Source organism: Rhinolophus hipposideros, assembly GCF_964194185.1.
Source record: "Rhinolophus hipposideros genome assembly, chromosome: 13".
Taxonomy (NCBI): Eukaryota; Metazoa; Chordata; class Mammalia; order Chiroptera; family Rhinolophidae; genus Rhinolophus; species Rhinolophus hipposideros.
In genome coordinates, this window is record NC_138059.1 from 31,786,946 (window position 1) to 31,811,413 (window position 24,468).

Sequence of the window (24,468 nt, forward strand, 5' to 3'; positions counted from 1 at the left end):
CTCTTAAACAGATTATATTAGCATTTCTTTAACGTGAAGTACTAGATGTTATATCAGCTATAAAAGTCAGCTTTTTTTTCACTTACTGCCGCAATGTTAAAAAATTAACACAGACTTTATGTTCTTTGGATTATTTAAATCCATGACTTATGGATAATTATATGGACTAATTACTAGTAATTATCATTTGTCTTGGTCTGACTGCATAGTTATCAGTTTGCTCAAAATTGCTTGAATCATTAACACTAATTGTGAGCATTGACCAGTTCATAAGTTAAAAAACACCTTTGGCCCTAAAAGAAGCATTAAAGGAAACTTGAATTCAGTAATAAGTTACAGATAAAATCTGACTGTCAAATATATGGTGATGGAAGGAGAACTGACTCTGGGTGGTGAACACGCAATGGGATTTATAGACGATGTAATACAGAATTGTACACCTGAAATCTATGTAAATTTACTAACAATTGTCACCCCAATAAAATTAATTAAAAAGAAAAAAAAAATCTGACTGTAAAACTTGTAGAAAGAAAAATAGAATATAGCTTAATGCTTATATGTAAGAAATTGGAACAAATACTTGAATTCAGTGGCAAGCACTATACATTTTTTTTCTTAACTGTCTATGTGTAGTTAGGAAATATAGCTGACAAGTAGTAACAGTACAATAATTACTGGTTGCTATTTAAATAGATGCCAAAGTTCAAAATAGTTATATAATTTGAAGTAACTTACGCTGTGTCAGTGATTCCTAATGTACCCACTTGATTTTAACTTGGCAATTTTGTGTAATGTAACCATATTATATACAAGGAGCATACAACAACAGCATTTCAATAAATGAATAAAAAGGTCAAAGATAACAAATGAAAAACAGTCATGAGCATAACCAACAGATGGTTATTTTAATTCGGAAACTGTGTTTTCCATCATTTAAATGTTTATAACTGTATAAGCCTTCCTTAACCTCTTACCTCCTCCCTTTTATTCTGGGTACTGATTCTTTGTGAGACCCATCTATCTATTATATGAACTAAAATACGAGGAAAAGGCTACTTTTATGAAGAAGTCTGTATTTTTACAGTGCCTATAGTTGATGTTACTTGGAAGAGAGAAGTAAACTCATAGTGCTTTATATATCTATTACGTCAGATTAATATCAGATTGTCACTTGGTATTAGTGTTCATTCACTAAAGGAATAGCATATATCATATCTAGCATTTTAATTAAGTGGGGATGGGTAGAAATGTTCTAGACATGAAGTGCCACTTGAAGAAGTCGGTGCTATGGGATAGGAACAAAGATAAACTTTACGTAGTTCAGTTTGCCTAGGGCTGTCCTTGGTTCTCTTCTCTCTTTATCATTTTGTTATTCTTTGCTGTCACCATTCTGCTACTATATTTGAAAATGTTTACAATTTGAAAATTTAATGTAAAATACGTTCTTTTTCTCAGAAGTAAAGAAAAAAATACTTTATATACTAAAAATAGCAGGTGAAAGCTATCGATTAACAAACATGTTAAAATTTTTTTGGCAGTGCTACAATTGATTATCAACTTGAAATAGTTAATTTTTTAGACCAGTTTTATATACTAAGCAGGTCTCTCTATTTTCCTAATAGCTGATGATATAAAGCCATGTCCACGATGTGCTGCTTATATAATAAAGATGAATGATGGGAGCTGTAATCACATGACATGTGCTGTCTGTGGTTGTGAGTTTTGTTGGTTGTGTATGAAAGAAATCTCAGATTTACATTATCTAAGGTAAGTTTATAGAAACAACAATTTATATCTAAATACAATTTTATATTATAAGACAAAAGGACTTTTTTTGAAAAAGTGTCATCCTAAGCATTTTTAAACTTGGAATTTATAAGATACTTAAAGGGATCGGTTTTATTCTAGTTACATAGATTTAAAAGGAACCAAATTATTCTGCTAATTATTTGAGATTAATAATCAAAAATAGGAAACATATTTCTTCTTTTTTTGTTTGTTTTTGTTTTGTTTTTTTGTTAAATTAGAAAGCTAGTGTTTAACACCCCATGTAATTATTCTAGGTCATAAATATTTCCATTTAATTTTCTCATATATAAGTTCCCTCATTTAGGTCAGTGTGAGTTTATGATATAATCAGATAACTGTACACCTAAAACAGGGATAATATAAATATGTTTTGCATTAATATACTCTGCAAAACTAAGGTTTTGAGCGCTAATGGAGGAATAGGATAGATATTTAACCTGAATCCCATTTATTAATATCCTTTTAATATAATTTATTGTGGTTTTTACCTTGATTTTTTGGCTTTTAATGAACTCAATTTAAAGAAAGGAAAATAATTGCTAAATATGAGAAGGCTTCTTTTATAGTTACTGTCTTACTCTGTGGCAGTAATTTGTTGTGATGTTTTGTAGCAGTTATATTACATTATATTTTTTTTCCATTAGTCCATCAGGATGTACTTTCTGGGGGAAGAAACCCTGGAGCCGAAAGAAGAAAATACTGTGGCAGCTGGGAACACTTGTTGGTGCTCCTGTAGGAATTGCTTTAATAGCAGGCATTGCTATCCCTGCAATGATTATTGGCATTCCTGTATATGTGGGCCGCAAGGTAAAATGCATAATTCCTTGTTAGTTCATTATCTTAATCTCAGTCTTTAGGTTTAGAGTTGAAGATTTTTGCTTTGTCTTTGTTTTGAAAGATTGAGGTCGTTTTTAGTTATCTTCAGTATAAAACAATTTACTATTTTTTCATGAGGTAATAAATTTTCAGTGTTTGGCAAGCTCGTATAGATACATAAAAAGTATATTTGCTTTAAAATTATCTAATCTGAAAACTTTAGTTCGTTTGTGTTATAAACCAACTTTTAAGTATAGAGTTCTGAAGGATACACACCTGACATTTTTCTCATGGGTATATCCTTATAAAGTCAGTCTATAAAAAGTTAATAGCTAAATAACATATGTCCTCAGGCAAAGACTAATTAGCCAGTTCTTGAATTATTGCCAACTTCAGTTCAAAGCTTTTTTCCCCCTTCAGATTGCTGCTATTAGTAAATACACTGTTGTGTAGATTATAACAATCTTGTGAAAATCCAAATTCTAAAATTTACCACTGGCCTTTGAGGGATGAATTTTACTTCATTAGCTAAGCAAATAATTCTCTTTTGAAAGATTAAAGGAATAATTTGTAAAGTGGCTAAGAAGTGTGCTGCTGTCTAAATTAAGAGAATCTCAGAATTGGGAGGTAACTTTAGAAATTATTAATTCCCAGCCCTGTACCTAAGCAGAACAAAGTATAGGATTTTTAAAAAGGGGGAGGAGGGAGACTAATGTTTGTTGAGCCCTTACTATGTGGTAGGTGTTTTATGTACTATAACTCATTTCAACCTCACAGAATTTTATGTGTTAGAATATTGAGGTTTAGGAAAGTTTATGCAATTTATCTTTAGTTACATAGAAAGAAGCAGAGCTGGGATTTAAATCCAGATGCGCAAAATATTTATATAGGACCCCTGATAAATTTCAGTCTAGCCATTTGGGTACTTCAGTGATGGGGAAACTACCAACTCATAAAGCAGCCCATTTTGTTGTCAGGTAGCTTTTAATTGTTAGAAAATTTCTTATGTTGAGTCAAAATCTGTTTCTCTTTAAAGTGTTTCATTTAATTCTAGTTCTGACTTTTGGGACCAAACTCAAGGCAAGGCTGATCCTCTTCCGCACAACAGTCAATTTTTTTTTTTTTTATATTCAACGTATATTACTTTCGTAGCTGGAAAAATAGTACTACTTTTTTAAACTAATTTTGGGACAGAGGACAAACATAGATATTTATGAGCCAAATGTTTATTTCAGAAGGTTGAAGTAACTAAACTTAGATTGTCTCAAGTCCCCAAAATAGTAGCTGATTATAATATTTTTCATGTAGTTATCCAAAGCCAGGTTTTGCTGAAAACAAAACTGTTTATTTGATACTTAGAAATAGAAGTAGAAGGGAAATAGAGACTGTTGTACTGCACACATCTACAAATAATTTATAGAGGAGAGATTATTTACCTCATTGTTCAAGTCTTCGGTGCAGTTACAAGTCTTTTTTCAAACATGTACTCAAAGGATTGCAAGTTGATGAATTAGTTTTCTGTTGAAACAGTGTTCTCTGTGGTGTTCACAGATACAAACCAGCCCAGGAAAACCTATTAAGTTGATCAAGTACCTAAAAGCTGGGCCTTTACTTTCAATAACAAATAGAAAATGAGACACAGAATAGTAAAACAGAAAAATAAAAATGAACCAGAACTAGTGGAATGTTATGATCACTGTAATTTAGTATTGGTACTTGAAGATGCAAAATTTTCTGGAAGACTCCTTTCTCCTGGCAGCCTGCCTTTGCGAGTCTGCTCCATCAGTTTTTAGTTTTGGCTTTTCTCTGCTTCGGTGCTAAGTTTTCCAGGAATGGGAGTGGGGAGGAGCAAGAATTAGTTGCAGTACTGCAGGATAATGAAAGGTACCATACAGATTGCCTGTGTGGACTATTTAGGAAATACAGAGGCCCATTCCCTGGGAACATACAGTCAGTGCTTGGAAACAGGATTCTGACTAGAAATATAAATATTCTTTGTCCCATACATATTTCACCCACCTCCCCACCCAACTTTTTCACAGTATAATATATCCTACAAGACTCACTGTACTTTACAGCCATCAAAATAATCATAAATTTTTTATTAAGCCTCATGTAATATTGTTTATAAGTCAAGTGTTTTATTTTAGAGACAACCTGTACACTTTTGAGGCTGTTTTGAATTTGTCCTGAAACAGAGGGGCAAATGTATTTTATTAGCTTTAAGCCCTTGCAAACCACGAGAACAAAGATACTGAGGTATTTCTCAAAGTTCATGTAACATCTCACAATCTGCTTTCATGGTAATACTAAATTCTGTTTATGAACACCTGAACAGCACAAAGATGCTAAGCAGATCCAGCTCCTGTCTTCTGGCAGCATTGTTTATTTTTCTCTCTCTCTCCCTCTACCCCCTCTCTCATGACTTTGAGCTATAAATGAAAGCCTAGGATTCTGAGTTATTTGGTAATATCTATCTTCATAAAAAGGAATCTGAGGAAAAAAATGATTATAGTTAGTGATGTTTGCTTATTAGTACTGCTTTTTGAGGTCAGTTTTTAAGAAAGCGTTGTGGGAACCTCTCGTAGGAGCCAATTTCTGCCATTTAGGGATGCTTATTTAGAAAGAAACGTGTGGAATGTTAAATTTCTCAAAAGTAATCCTATTAGTCAAACATCCAAACTATGTTGGAAATAATATTTTTAATTCCTTCTTCTTTGTTCAAAACATGATTACACTATTCTTGAATAAGATTATAAAGACTACTTTTTCTCAAGACTATTTAAAGGTAAACACAAAGTAAAATCTATTAAATCACTATCTTATGTAAGCAAATTATGTGTAAGAATATGGTTTAAGAGCAGTAGTAATATGTTTACCTTGAATTAGGACACTTAACTATGAAATTGTAAGAGAAATCAATTTAAACTTCTAGCAAATATAGATTTATTTCATTCAAATTAAGTATGTAATGTATTTTTTCTTTAATCCCCCACCTCCATTTTAATTCAAGATTCACAATCGATATGAAGGCAAGGACGTTTCAAAACACAAACGGAATTTGGCCATAGCAGGTGGTGTAACATTGTCTGTAATTGTATCTCCAGTGGTAGCTGCAGTAACTGTTGGTAAGAAAATGCTTTAAAATACCAATTACCCCAAATTTTATAAAATTAAAGTTTCGTGGAAGGATTTTTAAAAACAAAACATTATGATGTTGAGGATAAAGGAGTTATTTTTTTTAAAAATTTAAAGACAATTTAAGCTGAACCTACAGAAAGCCTCTTATTTAGTAACTGTATTGGTTAAAAGTATTATAGACTCTAGCCTTAGAATAGTTGGTAAATTACCTGTAGCCTCCCCCCAATACAGTTTAGAACGCTGGCACTTGAAAAGGTTTACATCTTTTTTTAAATTCACCTGTGAGCCTAAAACTTTTGAATTTGCTTGTGTCCCTAAACATCTGAGTAAATCCACGTTCGGCAAGGATTGCAGAATCCTAGCATTTTTCTCCTATATACTTTCTCTCAAAAAGACTTTTTAAAACTCATGCTTCTATGATTTATTTCTTTGATTCATAATGACTAATTTGTTTCCTCTTTAGGTATTGGTGTTCCTATTATGTTAGCTTATGTTTATGGCGTTGTTCCAATTTCTCTCTGTCGAAGTGGAGGTTGTGGAGTCTCAGCAGGCAATGGAAAAGGAGTCAGGATAGAATTTGATGATGAAAATGATATAAATGTCGGTGGAAACAACACAGCTGTAGGTAAGTCCTTTAAGGAAAGGAAGAAAATGTTTTCCTAATTGTTTAAATTAGGGGAGGCTGTAGACAAGTCAGAATTTCCATTGCCTTCCTTTTACTAGGCCTAATAATGTTCATCCAGAGAAGTACATCTGTGAAGTGGACTACCGAGGAAAGACGAATGGATGAAAGAGGGTGGAATAGTTCTAGGTATCTAATCTCCAGTGGAAATATATCTTAGAAATTCCAAACTTTTAATCTTAAATTTTGCCTAAAACGTTACAAATCTTTAAGGAAAGGATATAAAGAGAAATACAGTTCGTAAAAGAAGTACAGATGGCAGATGAGTAGAAAATATCTTCAACATAGTGTTATTCAAAGAAATATGAATTAGAACAATAACTTGAGAATGAAAAGGCCTGCATAGACTACCAATAGGAGTAAAAGTTAATAAACCTTAAAACATGTACATATTCTACATTCCAGGAATTCTTATTATAGAAATTTGTCTTAGGGAAATAATCAGGCAAATGTGCAAAAATAACATCCACTTTGTTACTTCCTATTGTCTTTTGAACTCACTCCAATCAGATTTTGGACCCTACTACTCCAGAATTTCATCTCTACCACTCTACCAAAGCAGAGTTACCAGTGACCTCCATGTTACCAAATATAGTGGTCATTCTAGGTTTTCATCCTTTTTTTTTAAAGATTTTTATTAAAATGTAGCTAACATACAATATTATATTACAGTGGTACACCATAGTTATTCAACATTTACATACCTAAAGAAATGATCACCATGATAAATCCAGCAATCATCTGATACGGTACCATGCTATCACAGTGTTATTGACTATGTTCCCTATACTGTATATTATGTCCCTATGACTTACTTGTTTTATACCTGGAAATTTCAACCTCTTATTCCCTTTCACCTTTTTGGCCTTCATCTTAATATAAGAGAATATCTGACATGGTAGACTGTGCTTTCCTTCTTGAAACATTTTCTTTACTTCTAGAAAGAAAATTTACTTAATTTACTTTCATCTCATCGTATTTCCTGGCCACTCCTCAGTCTTCTTTGCTGGTTCATTTTTCTCTCCTAACCTCTAAATTTTGGAGTTTCCCAGGCCTCAGTGCTCAGACTTCTGTTCTTCACTACACATACTCGCTAGGTAATCTCAGATTACCTAGACCGACTGCTCTTAAATTTATATCTAATCTAGAACTCTCCTTTGAACTTCACACTTGTACATCTCTCTTTTTTTTTTTACTTTAATTTTTATTGTTAAAAGAAAACCCTGACAGAGGAGGATCCAAATATTAGCTTAAGAAGTGATGAGGGTAATTTTTTCAGTTTGCCAAACACTGGAAATGCATGTTGAAATAGACCAATTCACAAGAAACATGGATAAAACCCAACCAATTTAGGAGGAAAAAAAAAGTCACTTAAATTTATTCAATAATGAACAATAGAGAAACTGGCAGATTCTCAATTTCTCAAACTTATGAAAAAAATTAAAATTTAAAAGTATCTAATTTATTTAAAGGAAAAGTAAAGCAGTTAAACTATTACTTCTTCCTTTTGTAGGATCCTTACCACTGGGAGTGCATGGCTTAGTCCATGAGAGAGCTCAAGTTGATTAGTAATCCTTATTGTGCAAACTTGTTTACTGTTTGTGTCACGTTGCATCTCAGTTCATTGGTTCGATCAGAGCATCCAGTGGGCTGTGTTGCTCCAAGCTTTGTGTCGCCTGGGACCCTCCCATCTTGGGCCATCCTGAGTCTGCGTCATCAGCATAAAAATATCACACATCATGCTTTCTCCTGACTGGCTTCATTTCACATCTGTTTTCTTTAATCTGCACTTGAATGTCTAATGAGAATTTTTAATTTTATCTTTCTATAACCAAACTCTTCACTCTAACACCTGTTGTTGTCTCCATCATCCTTGCCTCATTAGGCAGCTTCTCCATTTTTGCTATTGCTTGGCCAAAAACCTTCACTCATGATGACTCTCCCCTTTTCCTTTCTGACCCCGTGTCTGATTCATCTGCAAATTCTGCTACTTCCTTCAATATTTAGCCATAATCCAAGCATTCTCACCTTTTCCACTGCTATTCCATTAGTCTAAGTTACTATCCTCTTTCCTGGACTATCATAATAGCCTCTTCACTGACCCATCAGCTTCTCAGTTTCCACTCACTATTCCACAGTGCAGTCATAGTGATACTTCTAAAACATAAAAATCAGATCATGTCTTTCTTACACTCAAAACTCTCCCAGTTTTTCTAACTGTATTAGAGGGTACGGGGGAAATTCTGTCCTTATCATGACCCAGAAGACCCCACGTGATCTGTCCAAGGCTGCATCTCTGAACTCCTGTCTTGTCACTTTCCTGTTTTATACTACTCTCCTTGATGTTTTCAAGGATGTCGAGCACACTTCCACTTCGAGGCTTTTAAACTTGCAGTTCCCTCTGCCTGGAATATTCTTCCCCCAGATAATTTCATGGCTCCTTCACTTCCTTCGAGTCTCTACAAGGGTTACTTTATCCAAGAGGCCTTCTTCAATCACATTATATATAGAAAAGCGCACGGCATGCACATATACTTCACATAGCTCTCCACTGCCTTTCACTCCCTCCCCTTTATTTGGAGTTATTTTTTCTCATAGCGTTTATTACCATATAATTTTATTTATTGCTTTCCCCAACTAGAATGTAAGATTCTTGAAGGCAGAATGTATGCCCCCAGTGCTTAGAACAGTGTGGTATGTAATAGGAACCCAAATATTGGAGCAAATAAATGAGTCCTTCAATACAAAGCATTACTGTACTTGGAATATAGTGGTATCGGATCTTGTAATAGCTTGTAGACAGTTGGAACCATGGACTATATCTAGAAATCAACTTTGGCCCATTCTTACTGACCTAGAGAATAATAGACTCTTTAAATGACACTGTTACTGAAAACTGTCACTTAATTTTCCTCCAGAGTTAGCTAAATCTTTCAGCAATCACGTTTTTATAGAATTCCTAAATCTTCTAGATTTTTAAAAAAATAGTGATCATCTAAAACTGAAGGCTAGTCCTTAATCCAGCTTTACTCTCTGAAATATTTCCCTTTATTCTTACCCCATAGTTATATGTCCCTGACTCCAGACATTTTTTCTGTTCCTGTGTATGTTTTTATACTTTATATGATAAAATGCTCTATCTGAAATCATGGAGGAATTTAAGAAGAGGGACATTAATAATTGTACTTATTTAATGTCTTTGAAATATTTGCATTTAGACACAACTTCAGTAGCAGAAGCAAGACAGAACCCTAGCATAGGGGAAGGAAGTGTTGGTGGTCTGACTGGCAGTTTGAGTGCAAGTGGGAGCCACATGGATCGAATAGGAGCCATTCGAGACAATCTGAGTGAAACAGCCAGCACCATGGCACTAGCTGGAGCCAGTATCACGGGGAGTCTGTCAGGAAGTGCCATGGTAAACTGTTTTAATAGGTAAGAAATGTGCTTTGTATTGTTTTGGTCTTTTGTTAACTACAAATTATTGATTTGATGAGGAGAATTTTGAGCATGATGATTACATATAACCCTACTGTGTCAGGGTTGAAAACAGTAATGTTAAAAAAATGAAATTTAGTGGCAAACAGCGAGTAACATTTTTACTTGTTTGGATTATCTGTCATAGTATACCCATGATGCAGTAAAATCCAAATTTAAGGCGTAACATTCTGCCAATTTTTTCACTGCACTTGTCAGATTTTATGTTTGAACCAATGCTGGAGCTGCTTCAGTGGACATAGTAAAGGCAGTACTTAAGCCTTGACCTTACCTCTGGAGGTGCAACAGCTGGATGTTAGGAAATGAGGCATTGGTTGAGCCCTGGGGAAGGAGGGAGAGTCAGGATATCCGGGAATGCATGAACTGAAGCCAGGGTTATCTGCCTGGTTCCTTTTATGTATTAATGGTTATTTCATTCTCACCAAGTCTATTACCAACAGTCACTATTCTTTACCTTTGTTTATTAGCTTTTTTTTCTTTTTGTAACATAGGGGAGAGTACATGAATTAAAAGAGAAATTGGTCAGATTTATTTTTAGGTAGTTTGCTTTTAAATGCAAAACTCGTAAGTTATACTGGTGCATATTATTATGTCTTTTTAAAAGACTCAAGTGTTAAATTTATAGAACCACTTTTAATATATAGATGCCCAGGATTTTTTGATTCACTGGTCTGTCATGTAGAATGGTTTTTAATGTATTTGGATATTGTGTATATGTATTTGTAATATGTATTTGGATATTTGGATATTGCATTGAACATGGCAGGCAAAGTGCCACATCCTGAGTGAAAATAATAGAGCATATTTAAGTTAAAATCCTTTATATTTCTTTGTGTTATTCTGTTGCTTCCTTACTTGGAAAACAGCTAATTTCCCACATTTTAGTTGGATGGCTCTTACTCTTCAGTGTGCTGTAGTAGAATTAGAATAATTAAATAAAAAAAATGTTTATAGTTGTTTCTAAATAGCTTCTTATTACTAGGGTCCTTAACTGAATTATTTAAAGATACATATTATAGTACTGCTGATATTATATGTATTTTCAGTTTTTATCAGATATCTCCCTCTTTTAGGTTGGAAGTACAAGCAGATGTGCAGAAAGAGCAGTGCAGTCTAAGTGGAGAATCTGGCACGGTCAGCTTGGGGACAGTTAGTGATAATGCCAGCACCAAAGCAATGGCGGGATCCATTCTGAATTCCTACATCCCGTTGGACAAGTAAGGAATTATCCCCATCATTAGGCAAAATTATCATGAATAATGGTTGTCAACTGTTAGGTTCTCTGGGAAAAGAAAATGGTGAGATGACCAGAATAGGCAAATCCATAGATACAGAAAGTAGATTAGTGGTTGCCAGGGGTTGGAAGGAGGGAAGAATGGGAACTAATTGCTAATGGGTATAAGGTTTCTTTGGGGATGATAGAAATGTTCTGAAGTTAGGTAGTGATGATGGTTGCACAACTCTAAATATGTGAAAAACCACTGAATTGTACCGTTTAAACAGGTAATTTGTAGGTGCGTCTGTGTTTTATTTTAATTAAAGCATTATTATAGTCCTTTTTATTTCAAGCAGTTGTTTTTAATAGAATGTATCCTGAGTTAATTTGTTCTGATAGCTTTTATATAGTCTTTGAATTTTTCACACAGAAATGCTTCCCCCTTTGTTGTCATCTGAATAAAAATAAGGAAGTTAGAAATTTATATTTGTTTCTCTTATGTTCCAGAGAAGGCAACAGTATGGAGGTACAAGTAGATATTGAATCAAAGCCATCCAAATTCAGGCACAACAGTGGAAGCAGTAGTGTGGAGGATGGCAGTGCCCCCCGAAGTCACCAGGGTGGTTCATCCAGTGGCTTGCCTGAAGGTAAATCCAGTGCCACCAAGTGGTCCAAAGAAACAACAGCAGGAAAGAAATCAAAAAGTGGTAAATTGAGGAAAAAGAGTAACATGAAGATAAATGAGACCAGAGAGGATATGGATGCACAGTTGTTAGAACAGCAAAGCACGAACTCGAGCGAATTTGAGGCTCCATCCCTCAGTGACAGTATGCCGTCTGTAGCAGATTCTCACTCTAGTCATTTTTCTGAATTCAGTTGTTCTGACCTAGAAAGCATGAAAACTTCTTGTAGCCATGGCTCCAATGATTATCATACCCGCTTTGCTACTGTTAATATTCTTCCTGAGGTAGAAAATGACCGTCTGGAAAATTCTCCACATCAGTGTAGCATTTCTGTGCTTACCAAAACTGCTTCATGTTCAGAAGTTCTACAGTTGAATCATATTGCTGAAGAACATGGTAACAATGAAATGAAACCCAATGTTGATTTATATTTTGGTGATGCGCTAAAAGAAACAAATAACAACCACTCACAACAGACAATGGAATTAAAAGTTGCAATTCAGACTGAAATTTAGGCCTATAAATGCTGCAAAATAGTTACCACTGAACAACCTTGTTTGGAGCTGGTTGAAATATATGTGATTAAGTTTCAAGTTACCAGTAAATGCCGGGTTACATAATCATAATGCAGATATATTTTCTGTGTTCAGCAAAGCATTGTGTTTCATGTGGATCTTAATTACCAAACTATGAAATGAAGGCTTTAAAAGTGCATTATTGTAAGGACAACAGTTCTTCAGAGAAGTATGTTTTGTGCATTTGCCACAAAACATTGCTTGAAGCACATACTTGTGTATTTAGATAGAAATTTGGCTTAATTTATAATCAATATAAAATACTAATGCAGTTCTACAGCATTCTTATGAAGAAAACTTGAGGCTTCGGGTTAAGTGGTTAGTGACATTTTATTGAAACCACTAAGGTATACTGTTTAAAGAACCTTGCAGGTTACTCTTAGTGTATGATATTCTTTGTAACGTTTCATAACTGGGCATAAATTTAATTTTTTTCTTCGTATGCGATGTGGATATGTCAAGCTTCATGCAGCCCACACGCTACCACTCGGATACTTAGACACTTTGAGCAAGATTGCGGCAGATTTCGCACAACTTTGAAATAGAAATACCTGGTACTCTACATATCTTGTGTATTGTTAATGCCATCTTAGAAAAAATGTATGAAGGTAGGTAATTAAGTATACTGACAGCGCCAAATAAGATATATAAAACTCCAAGACAAAATTCCTTTCATTTATAAGTATTACAAAAAAAAGTCATCTTTCACTAAGTGGAAGTTTGCACCCCATTGATTCGTGGTGCCTTTGGTATAGACTGGATTTTAAGGGTCTAGTTGAGGATTTTGTATTATTTTCCATAATGTTTTTCTCTAGCCATTTTGGATTGTGTAGAAAAATACAGGATAGATAAACATAAATATGATTAATAATAGCAATGCTGAGAAAGTATTAGCCTACCAAAGACACACTCAGGCTTTAGTGAATAACTTTACATAACCTCAGTTTTTAACACATGCGTATCTTCTCCAATCATGAAATCAAAGTACGGTGCAGAGTTTGTACCAAGTACTAAGGAGGGGTTCATGTGTGACTGGCTTTATTTCCTTTTACTTCTGTATATGGAAGATGTTCAGCTGACATAAACAGAAGTTGGCCAAAATACTGCCTGTACTGTTGAATTCCTATATAATTCACTTAAATAAAACAGGTTAACCTCAATGATAGCAATTAAAATGTTCCATCTTCTGTGTTTCTTTTTAAGTATTACCATTTTGGTGCTATTCAGCGTTTTCTTTTGATCAAAAGAAAAATGCTATGGGCTGCGGTCTTCTTCCATCACTTTTTCTCACAGGTCCGTTAATATGCTTATAACACTAGTGCCAGTTATTTTATTTGATAATGCTTATTATGGTATTTGTATATTTGTTTGCATTCCAATTTTGTTCAGTAGTGTGTGTAAACTGCATACATGAAATAAATGTAAATACTGATGTATTGCTGCCTTATGGTTTCTGCACAGGCGTTTCTATAAGAATGGGAATGTTCATTAGCTATGTGGTAGTTATTCATAAATATTGCAAGCCAATGAGATGATTCTGCATTTGGTCTCAGCCCAAAAGAAAACATTTGCTGAACTTTTCAACAAACAAGTGTTAGACACTTTTCTTCGTGTCTAATACCTGCCTTTTCTTCAGAAAGAAGGTGCTTTATTCATCAAAATAATTTCATTTTTCAGAGTAAATTGTTGGAAAATAAATAGGTCTATCATTAAATTGTGAAGAGATAAGTATAAGCCTCATCTTTTTTTTTAATGTTTATTGGGGTGACAATTGTTAGTAAAGTTACATAGATTTCAGGTGTACAATTCTGTATTAAATCATCTATAAATCCCATTGTGTGTTCACCACCCAGAGTCAGTTCTCCTTCCATCACCATATATTTGACCCCCTTTACCCTCGTCTACCACCCCTTTGCCCCCTTACCCTCTGGTAACCACTAAACTATTGTCTGTGTCTATGAGTTTTTGTTTCTCGTTTGTCTTCTTCTTTTGTTGTTTTTGGTTTATACACCAGGTATCAGTGAAATCATATGGTTCTCTGCTTTTTCTGTCTGACTTATTTCACTTAGCATTATACTCTCAAGATCCATCCATGTTGTCACAAATGGTACTATTTCATCTTTTCTTACCGCCGAATAGTATTCCATTGTGTATATATACCACAACTTCTTTATCCATTCATCTATCGAAGGACATTTTGGTTGTTTCCATGTCTTGGCCACTGTAAATAAAGCTGCAATGAACATTGCAGCATACGTGTCTTTATGTATAAATGTTTTCAGATTTTTTGGGTAGATACCCAGGAGAGCGATTGCTGGGTCATATGGTAATTCTGTTCGTAATTTTTCGAGGAACCTCCACACTGCCTTCCATAGCGGCTGCACCAGTTTGCATTCCCACCAACAGTGTGTGAGGGTTCCTTTTTCTCCACAGCCTCTCCAACACTTGTTACTATTTGTCTTGTTGATGATAGCCATTCTGACTGGGGTGAGGTGATATCTCATTGTGGTTTTTATTTGCATTTCTCTGATGATTAGTGATGTTGAGCATTTTTTCATATGTCTATTTGCCATTTGTATGTCCTCTTTAGAGAAATGTCTCTTCAGGCCCTCTGCCCATTTTTCAATTGGGTTGTTTGTTTTTTTGTTGTTGAGTTGCATAAGTTCCTTGTATATTTTGGATATTAGACCCTTATCAGAGGCACTGTTTGCAAAAATCTTCTCCCATTCAGTTGGTTGCCTCTTTATTTAGTCGATGGTTTCTTTTGCTGAGCAGAAGCTTTTGAGTTTGATATAGTCCCATTCATTTATTTTAGCTTTTACTTCCCTTGCCTTTGCAGTCAAATTCATGAAATGCTCTTTGAAACCAAGATCCATAAGTTTAGTACCTATGTTTTCTTCTATGCAGTTTATTGTGTCAGGTCTTATGCTTAAGTCTTTGATCCATTTTGAATTAATTTTGGTACATGGTGACAGATAGCAGTCCAGTTTCATTCTTTTGCACGTGGCTATCCAATACTCTCAGCACCATTTATTGAAGAGGCTGTCTTTTCTCCATTGTATGTTTTTTGCTTCTTTTTCAAAAATTATCTGTCCATATTTATGTGGTTTTATTTTTGCGTTCTCAATTCTATTCCATTGGTCTACGTGTCTGTTTTTCTGCCTATACCATGCTGTTTTGATTATTGTTGCCCTGTAGTACAAGCTAAAGTCAGGGAGTGCGATACCTCCAGTATTGTTCTTTTTTCTTAACATTGTTTGGCTAGTCGGGGTCTTTTGTGGTTCCAAACAAATCTGATGATTTTTTGTTCTATTTTTTTTAAAAATGTCATTGGGATTTTGATCGGGATTGCATTAAATCTGTATATTGCTTTGGGTAATGTGGCCATTTTAACTATGTTGATTCTTTCAATCCATGAGCATGGAATGTCTTTCCATTTCTTTGTGTCTTCAATTTCTTTTAAAAATGTCTTGTAGTTTTCAGCATATAAGTCTTTCACATCCTTGGTTAAGTTTATTCCTACGCATTTTATTCTTTATGCTGCAATTGCAAAAGGAATTTTTTTTTGTTTGTTTCTTTTTTCATTGTTAGTGTATAGGAAAGCAATGGACTTTTGTACGTTGATTTTGTAGCTGGCAACTTTACTGTATTTGTGATTGTTTCTAATAGCTTTTTGGTGGAGTCTTTAGGGTTTTCTATATATAGCATCAAGTCATCTGCAAAGAGTGACAGTTTAACTTCTTCATTCCCAATTTGGATGCCTTTTATTTCTTTCTCTTGCCTGATTACTCTGGCAAGGACTTCCAACACTGTGTTGAAAAGCAGAGGTGATAGGGGACAGCCCTGTCATGTTCCTGAACGTAGAGTTACAGATAGTATTTTGGTAGCCATCATTTAATAGGTGAATAGTACAAGGGAGTTTGCAGTTTTGAAATTTAGTTCAAATTTAATCACTATATTTCATATTCCAGTTGGAATTTTTGTGATTTCTGCCAATTTATTCATTCAACAAAGTAACAAAGTAGCTCTGGAGATATAGCATTGTATCAAATAAATAGACACTCTGACTTCAATGAGCTTATAATTGGGAGACATAAATAATAAACATATCCATATACTTTAAAATAATGTCAGATGATGGGTACTGTGCAAAATACCTAGTGAGAAATAAAGTGACTAGAGGTATTGGGTAGTGCAAAAAACAGGAAAAATGGAAAGGCTCTCTTCTTAGATGATATTTATCCAAAGATCTAAAGGACATGAGGGAAGAACTATGTAGACATACCTCACAGATGAGCATTCCAAAAAGAGGTCTTTCAGGTGAGTTAATGGACAATTTAGACATCGATCTTGGAATTTATTTGATATTTAATAAAGCAAGAATGCCACCTTGTTTTTCTTGCAGAGTGTCTTGACTATTCTTGGCACTTTACATTTCCCATAAACATTTTAGAATAACCTTGTTGAGTTCCACCAATTTTGACTGGGATTGCATTGAATCTATAATTATCCTATAGAGGTCATTCATGTCCTTTGTTAAATTTTCTTCCAGGTACTCGGTATTTTTTAGATCTCATTTTTGGTTTGTTACTAATAGTATATAGAAATACAGCTGATTTTAATGTAATGATTTTGTATCTATGAGATATTACTCTTAATTCTAATAGTTTAGATTCTTTGAGATTTCTGTATATAATCATCTATGAATAATTTGTTTTTATTTAACAAAACTATTGCAGTGCTTTGAAGTGTCAATACTTTCTCTGTACCTTTAAAATATTAACTTATTTACTATCAGAACAAGCCTCTGAAGGAGGTACTCATATCCCCGTTTTACAAATGAGTAAACTGAGGCACAGAGTACTTTGCCCAGAGTTGCATAGTTGGCAAGTAGCAGAGCCAGGATTCAAACTGTTCTAAGTTTCTTCCTCTTCAATCTTTACATATACAGAGGGTGCCAAAAAAATATACACATTTTAAGAAAGGAAAAACTATTACAATTGCAATACTCAATATATACTGATAAAAAAAAGATGAACGCAAGTCATGCTTGACATCTGCAATTATAAGAGGAGCTAAAAGTGGTTACCATCAGTATCCAGACACTTCTGATTATGGCAAACTACTGCTTGAGCAACGTTGACCAAAGGGTCCACTTGTATACATTTTTTTGGCACCCCCGGTATTTCTTTATCTGGCCCATTTGCATTAGCTAGGACTTCAAGTGTAAGGTGCTAAATAGCAGTGGTTATGGGGGCATTATTGACTTGTAATAATTTCAAAGGGGAACCTTTGAATATTTCAACCATTAATAATATTTGCTGCAGCAATATCTATAGATACCCTTTATCAAATTTATTAAAGTCTCTTCTAGCTCTTAGTTTGCCAAGCATTTTTACCTTGGGAAATATGTTGAATTTTATGGGCTGCTATTTGGGGGAGGAGGGCATCTATCATATAATTGTAGTTTATTCCTTTAGTGTGTTAATATGGTGAATTTGATTTTTGAAATGTTAAACTTAACTTCCTGTGATAACCTTCAATATCAGATTTTGTGAAATTGGAATCAAGTCTTGAATGTTTGGTAGAAACTGCTCTTAAGGCCGTCTGGGCCTCTGAATTTTTTGTCTTTTAATACCACACTGAGCAGGCTTTCGGAGTTAGTTTTCAGATACATAATATGAGTAGTAAGGAATGGAAAGCTCTTCCCTCTATAAGAATCTACTAGTTGTAGAATGTGTCAATTTTGCTGGCTCTCTGATGACAACATAGTCCTGCTTTTTTTGTATTTTTTTCCAGCCTTTTGGAGCACCTATTTCTGCTGTCTCTTGATCTGCATGAAGGAGGTAAAACTTAGATATTTCACAGCGCATGTGTACCAGGTGCCTCCAGTTTTAATTCAGGATACTGGGAAAACGGAAATCTTAAAAAGAAACTGTAGGCTCTTGAGAGTAAGGACCTTATCTTCCTTTTCTTTTTCCTATAAGTATGTACCTAATAAGAACTTTGTATTTGAAGAGGGAATTGAGGAAAAGTTTGCTGTGATAAGACAGAATAACTAAGCAAAAGGAATGAGGATGTTTGTGGACTCAGGCCTCAGAGTTGGTCACCAGTCACTTCATTACAATGTACACGACAATAAATGGAAACATGACTGGCTGAAAAGGTAATCACTTGTTACAAGGTTTTATACCAAATATGTTATTTCACAAATATTCTAGGAAGTATGACAGCCACAGGAATATGATTGTTCAAGGTTGGTGTAGCCAAAGCCTTCAATTTTGTTTTGGGGGGGGCTTTTTGTTGTTTGTTTAAGGAAAATAATAGTACTTTCAACTAAATAAAGAAATTGTTGCTTCATAGGTAGTACGCTGATGTTTTAGAGACAATTACTTTTGAGAGTTTAAATAAAATGTGCTCTAAAGAATTTATTTCCCCCTTCTGCCCCTTTTCCTTTGTTCCCCTTTCTCTTCTCTGCTCCTCTTCCCACATTACCTTCCCCCATAACCAGTGCAAAATGACCAAGTATGTGTGATACCATAGTTTTCTTCATGTTCATATAATCATACGCAATGCATATATACATGGATTTTTTTTCCATATCTTACAGAAATCAGTCCAAGGCAACTGGTATAGCTGCAATTGTGTGTTTTTTTTAAAGGCTGCATATTGATGGTCATTCACTTAGTGTCTCTTTTGGGTTTTGGGTTTTGTTTTTGTTTTTCCATCACAACGAAACACTGTAAGAGACATCCTCATACATACGTCCTCATTTTCTGGTAGTTTTAATTATGGGACATAGATTCATGGAAATCAAATGGCTAGGTTAAAATGTGTATGTATTTTTAATTTTAATAAGGTTATCAGATTGCCTTCCAAAGAAAGCTTTCACAATTTCTAGTTCCACTGACAGTACATGAGTCCACTTTCTCCTCCACACCACCAATAATAGATACTAGAGCTTTATAATTTACACAAGACTGTTATATATAAAGTGATATATGTAACCTGATTCTGCATCCTTGACCACTAGTGAATTTGTACATCTTTTTGTGTGGTTTTCTTTTTTATAGGTAGAGGGGAATGGTGGTATTTGATTTGCTGTTCTCTAAATTGACTGTTAAATCCTTTGCCTATTTTATGTTCTCCCCTTGTCAACTTGAAAGAGATCTTTATTATAGCTATTATATATATATATATATATATAGCTATTATACTAGCTATATGTTATATATATATTATAGTGATTAACAGTTGCATTTTCCTCCAAATCTGTTACTTGACTATTGACCTTATTAACTTTTTTTGCTGTGCATTTTATTTTTAAATAAATTTTATTTGGAATATTTTTAGATATACAGAAAAGTTGCAAAGATAGTTCAGAGGCTTCAGATACTTTACTCCATAATTTTTTTTTTTTTTTTTTTGCCATATGAAAGCTGTATTGCCAAATGTGTCTACTTGTGTATTTCAGATCTTACAGTCATGGTTAAGGTCTCCCCTGCTCCTAACTTATACTTACAGTTTCCTAGATTTCTTGTGAGATTTTAAAAATTTTTAACATTTGCTTTAATCTATTTTGAATTTATGTTTAGTGTATTGTAGTGGTCTAATCATATTTTCTTACTTTGGAAAGCTCTTTGTGATGGCACTGTTTGTTAAATAATCTATCCTTTTCCCACTGATCTGAATGCTATTTTTATAATGGAATTTCTAGATTTCTACCAAAATACCTCCTGGGATTTTAACTGTGATTCCATTAAATCTGTAGATCAATTTGGGGAAACTTGGCATCTTAACAATACTGAATCTTCTGATCCATGAGCATGGTGTATCTATCCATTTGTTTAGTGTTTATATTTCTTTCAACAGTACCTTATAGTTTTCAGTATACAGATCTTTTTTTAAAATCATAATTCTGATTATAGTAGTCACCCTTATCCATTGGTTCACTTTCTGTGGTCAACCATGGTCCAAAAATATTAAATGGAAAATTATAGAAATAATTTATAAATTTTACATTGTGCACCATCCTGAGTAGCTCCATCTGCCTGGGACATGAATCTCCCTATTGTCTAGCATATTCATGCCATATACACTACCTTCCTGTTTGTCATTTAGTACCATATTTCCCCCAAAATAAGACCTAACCAGAAAATAAGCCCTAGCACAATTTCTCAGGATGACATCCCCTGAACATAAGCCCTAATGCATCTTTTGGAGCAAAAACTAATTTAAGACCCAGTCTTATTTTCGGGGAAACACAGTAGCTGTCTGAGTTATCAGATTGACTGTCATGGTATGAGTGCTTGTATTCAAGTAGCCCTTATTTTACTTAATAAAGCACAAGAGGAGTGATGCTGGCAATTTGGATCTGCCAAAGAGAAGCCGCATAGTGTGTATATATATGTGGGAAAAAACAGTATATATAGGGTTTGGTACTATCTGTGATTTCAGATATCCACCGAGGATCTGGGAACGTATCCCCTGTGGATAAGGGGGGACTGCTGTATTCATACTAGCATGTAGAAATACAATTGATTTTTGTAGATACCTTTAGTAACTTTATTTTTGTGGCCTTATTGTCTTGGCTTCAACCTTCAGTACAATGTTAAATGGGAATGATAAGAGTAGACATCCTTACCTTGTTTCCAATCATAACATAGAAGTAATTAGTACTCTTTTCCTTTTGGTAAATTCTTGACAAGCTTAAAGGGGTGACCTTAGTGGACTGATTGGAGGGCCCCAGACTTTGCTTCTAAGTTGTTGTCTGCCTTGTGTGATTTGCTTTTTTTTTTCTCCTCAATTTTTTTTTCTTTTTTTTTTTCTCCTCAATTTTTAAAGTTGAGACATAGTTCATGTATCATAAGATTCACCCTTTTTAAAGTATGAAATTCAGTCGTTTTTAGTATATTCACAAGGTTGTACAACCATCACTACTATATAATTCCAGAACATTTTCATCACCCCAAAAAGAAACCCATCACCCCAAAAAGAAACCATTAGCAGTCAGTTCCCATTCCCTACTCCTCTCAGCCCCTGGCAATCACTAATCTGTTTTCTGTTTGCATAGACTTGTCCATTCTGGACATTTCATATAAATGGAATCATAATATGTGGATTTTTGTGTCTGGCTCCTTTCACTTAACAGTAATTTCAAGATTCATCTATGGAATAGCAAAATCAATACTTCATTCCTTTTTATGGCTGAATAATACTGTATGGATATGCCACATTTTTGTTTATTCATCAGTTGACGGACATTTCAGTTTCCACATTTTTGGCTACTATAAATGATGCTGCTGTGAACATTTGTGTACAAATTTTTGTGTGAACATATGTTTTCAGTTTTCCTGGGTATAATACTGGGAGCAGAATTGTTGGGTCATATGGTAACACTTTAACTTTTAAAAGAACTACCAAACTCTTCCAGAGCAGCTGCACCATTTTACATTCCCATCAGCAGTATATGTGGTTTACCATTTCTCTACATCTTTGCCAACATTTGTTATTGGATGTCTTTTTTATTACATCCATCCTAGTGAAATCTTTTTCCTTGTTTTAGCACAAATATGAATTAAGATTAAAATTGTGTTTGTTGAAATAACCCTCCCAAACCCACTGCCTAAATATAGCAAATATTTGGTCTAGTTTTACAGGTAGGAAACTGACATAAAAGACACTAATAAGATTAAATCTTCAGCTATTTTTGGATTTGGCTTAGGTCACTATTAAAACCCTAAGGAAAAATAGAACAAATCGATTTGGTTTGCAAGTGTCCTGCCTGGTTTCTGCCTATTACTCAATGAAGCATGCCTGCAGTGGCAGAGTTTTAGACTGTTTCTAGTACACTGTGATACTGGAAATTCTATAGTAAAGTAATCCAATCCTACTGAGCTCTTCCTTCTCATCAACCCAAGTCTGTTTAAAACCTGACTTAGAGGTTACCTCTTCCTGAAAATGCTCTTGATTAACTCTACTTGACTTTTTTAATAGCTTTGACACTTGAACATTTCATTGATGCTTTTTTTCCCCACTAGAGTCTCTTGAACTTGATTTTATGTTTCTTCAAAATTAGTCAAAAAGCTCATTAAAAGCAGGAGCTATCTTTTTTTATACCCCACAACACTTCATTCAGAGGACTATGAAGAGTTTTGTTCACTTAACAATGTTTATGCAACTCAGATAACTCAGCTTCTAGGACAGTGGGTCATATATTCCAATTTGCCTGAGAATCACGGATATTTTAAAAGTTAGATTCCCAACCCCCTTGGACTCTTAAGATCCCCAAGTGATTCTGATGCAAATATTCTAAGAACTACCGTTTGAGAAATAATTAGAATGTCATTGTAAACTTATCAGTAAGAGGAACTTCTCTAATCTGAATCAGAGCACCTTTTAGGTCAGTGTCCTCTAAATTCATTCAACGTTTACTAAGCACCCACCATCCTATGCCAGGCTCTGAAGCTACAGCTGTTTGTGTTGGCTCACCCTCAAAACAGTGACAGGGTTGGAAAAGAAAGACACGTGCTATTATTACATATAGATTCTCTGTGCAGCCCAATTTGTGGAGTAATCTCTTGGCTGTTGTAGCATAACTATTTTCCAGGAGATGGCACCAGTCAGTCTTCCAAGGCCAGCCACTTCTCTGGCTATACTGTTTCTGTCTGGAAGAGTCATAATGTGTGTCTCTTACCCAGTAAGTAAATATGAAGGTGTCCATAGTATTTGAAAAGAGTTTTTTTTATCCTTTTCTAACAACATAGATGAGATCATTATTCTTCTGGGAAGAAAGCAGTTATACACATGGAAGGAAATACAAGGTACTTACCTTGTTTCCCCGAAAATAAGACCTAGCCAGACCATTAGCTCTAATGGCGTCTTTTAGAGCAAAAATTAATATAAGACCTGGTCTTATTTTAATATAAAACTCGGTCTTATATAATTATATAATATAATACCAGGTCTTATATTAATCTTTGCTCCAAAAGATGCATTAGAACTGATGGTCCAGCTAGGTCTCATTTTTGGGGAAACACGGTAGTACCACCAGCCAGTTTTCATGAACTACATCATATTACGACCCTAAATTGGTAGTAAGATATCCCTCCTCATTTTGCAGGTGAGGAACCTATACAGATCCTGAATATCAGAGTTGGGATTAAATACCAAAGTCTATGCCCTAAAGCAGTTTCCCAGAGGAAAAAAAAGAGAAGGCAGGTATGGGACTCTTATCATCTTGTCTCCTGCTTTTTCATTGGTCTTTCTACCTTCAACCATCTCTGATTTTGGGGAAAATGCATTAAAACCTATAAACTTGATGAAATTTATTGTATTCTGGAGATAGATTTCTGCTAACAGACATCCTTTCTGTAGAGAATCGAGAGGCAGGATTCTATGACTTTCACATTAGTCTTTATGAGTCCTTCTGGTCTGAGTGGTACCTACTGGCTAATAGAATAAAACAAATTCCAAATGAACAATTTTGCTCTATCCTATTCCTTGATAGAAAAATCCATAATATATCAGAAAAACAAGTATAAGAAACATCTTTGAAATTCCTTTAACATAATCTCTTGTTGTAACTCATGATTAATCTCTTTGCGCACAACTGAGCATCAACCCCTTGTACTCCTGCTGAGAAGGCTTCTGTTGAAAAATACACCATTTCTAACAGTGAGGCATCACAGGTTGGTCACATGAAGGGCGTTTCCACCAGCATGGATAAGTGGGGAAGGTTAAACTTACAGCATCATGTTTTTGAAGCTTTCCTGACAAACATCAAATTCTGAATATATCCACGTCTGTGGCGTCAACTTGTAGAGAGCCCTTTGCATTTTGAGAAAGTCTAGGTACTTTCTGAATTTGCCTAGATTATCGCTCATTCTGAGTAATTCAGAAATACAATAGCCATTTTAGTGTCAGTATTGTAGCTGCCTTTAAGGCTTTGCTTCGTCACCTTCCAATTTTCACTTTTCCCCACGAATCCCAGCAAAAGCACAAGACCAATGCAGTCAGTTTCTCAACATTTCACACAATATTTGGTTGTGT

The 24,468-nt window shown here is 34.6% G+C and overlaps 1 protein-coding gene across 4 annotated transcripts in view; it reads left to right on the plus strand.

The window, feature by feature from the left end:
* Window positions 1-24,468, plus strand: part of RNF19A (ring finger protein 19A, RBR E3 ubiquitin protein ligase) — an 84,676-nt gene that overhangs the window by 42,192 nt on the left and 18,016 nt on the right. The window contains exons 4-12 of one of the 4 annotated variants that reach the window (XM_081070813.1): window positions 1,623-1,767; window positions 2,454-2,616; window positions 5,639-5,753; window positions 6,230-6,391; window positions 9,667-9,880; window positions 11,017-11,160; window positions 11,667-11,806; window positions 13,621-13,710; window positions 18,217-18,846. In XM_081070813.1, the coding sequence (XP_080926939.1) occupies window positions 1,623-1,767; window positions 2,454-2,616; window positions 5,639-5,753; window positions 6,230-6,391; window positions 9,667-9,880; window positions 11,017-11,160; window positions 11,667-11,806; window positions 13,621-13,710; window positions 18,217-18,479 (1,436 nt within the window). In that variant the 3' untranslated portion in view covers window positions 18,480-18,846. Of the gene's footprint in view, window positions 1-1,622; window positions 1,768-2,453; window positions 2,617-5,638; window positions 5,754-6,229; window positions 6,392-9,666; window positions 9,881-11,016; window positions 11,161-11,666; window positions 14,245-18,216; window positions 18,848-23,539; window positions 23,638-24,468 lie in introns of those variants that run through there. The other 3 variants (XM_081070814.1, XM_081070812.1, XM_081070811.1) reach the window with 3 other exon arrangements.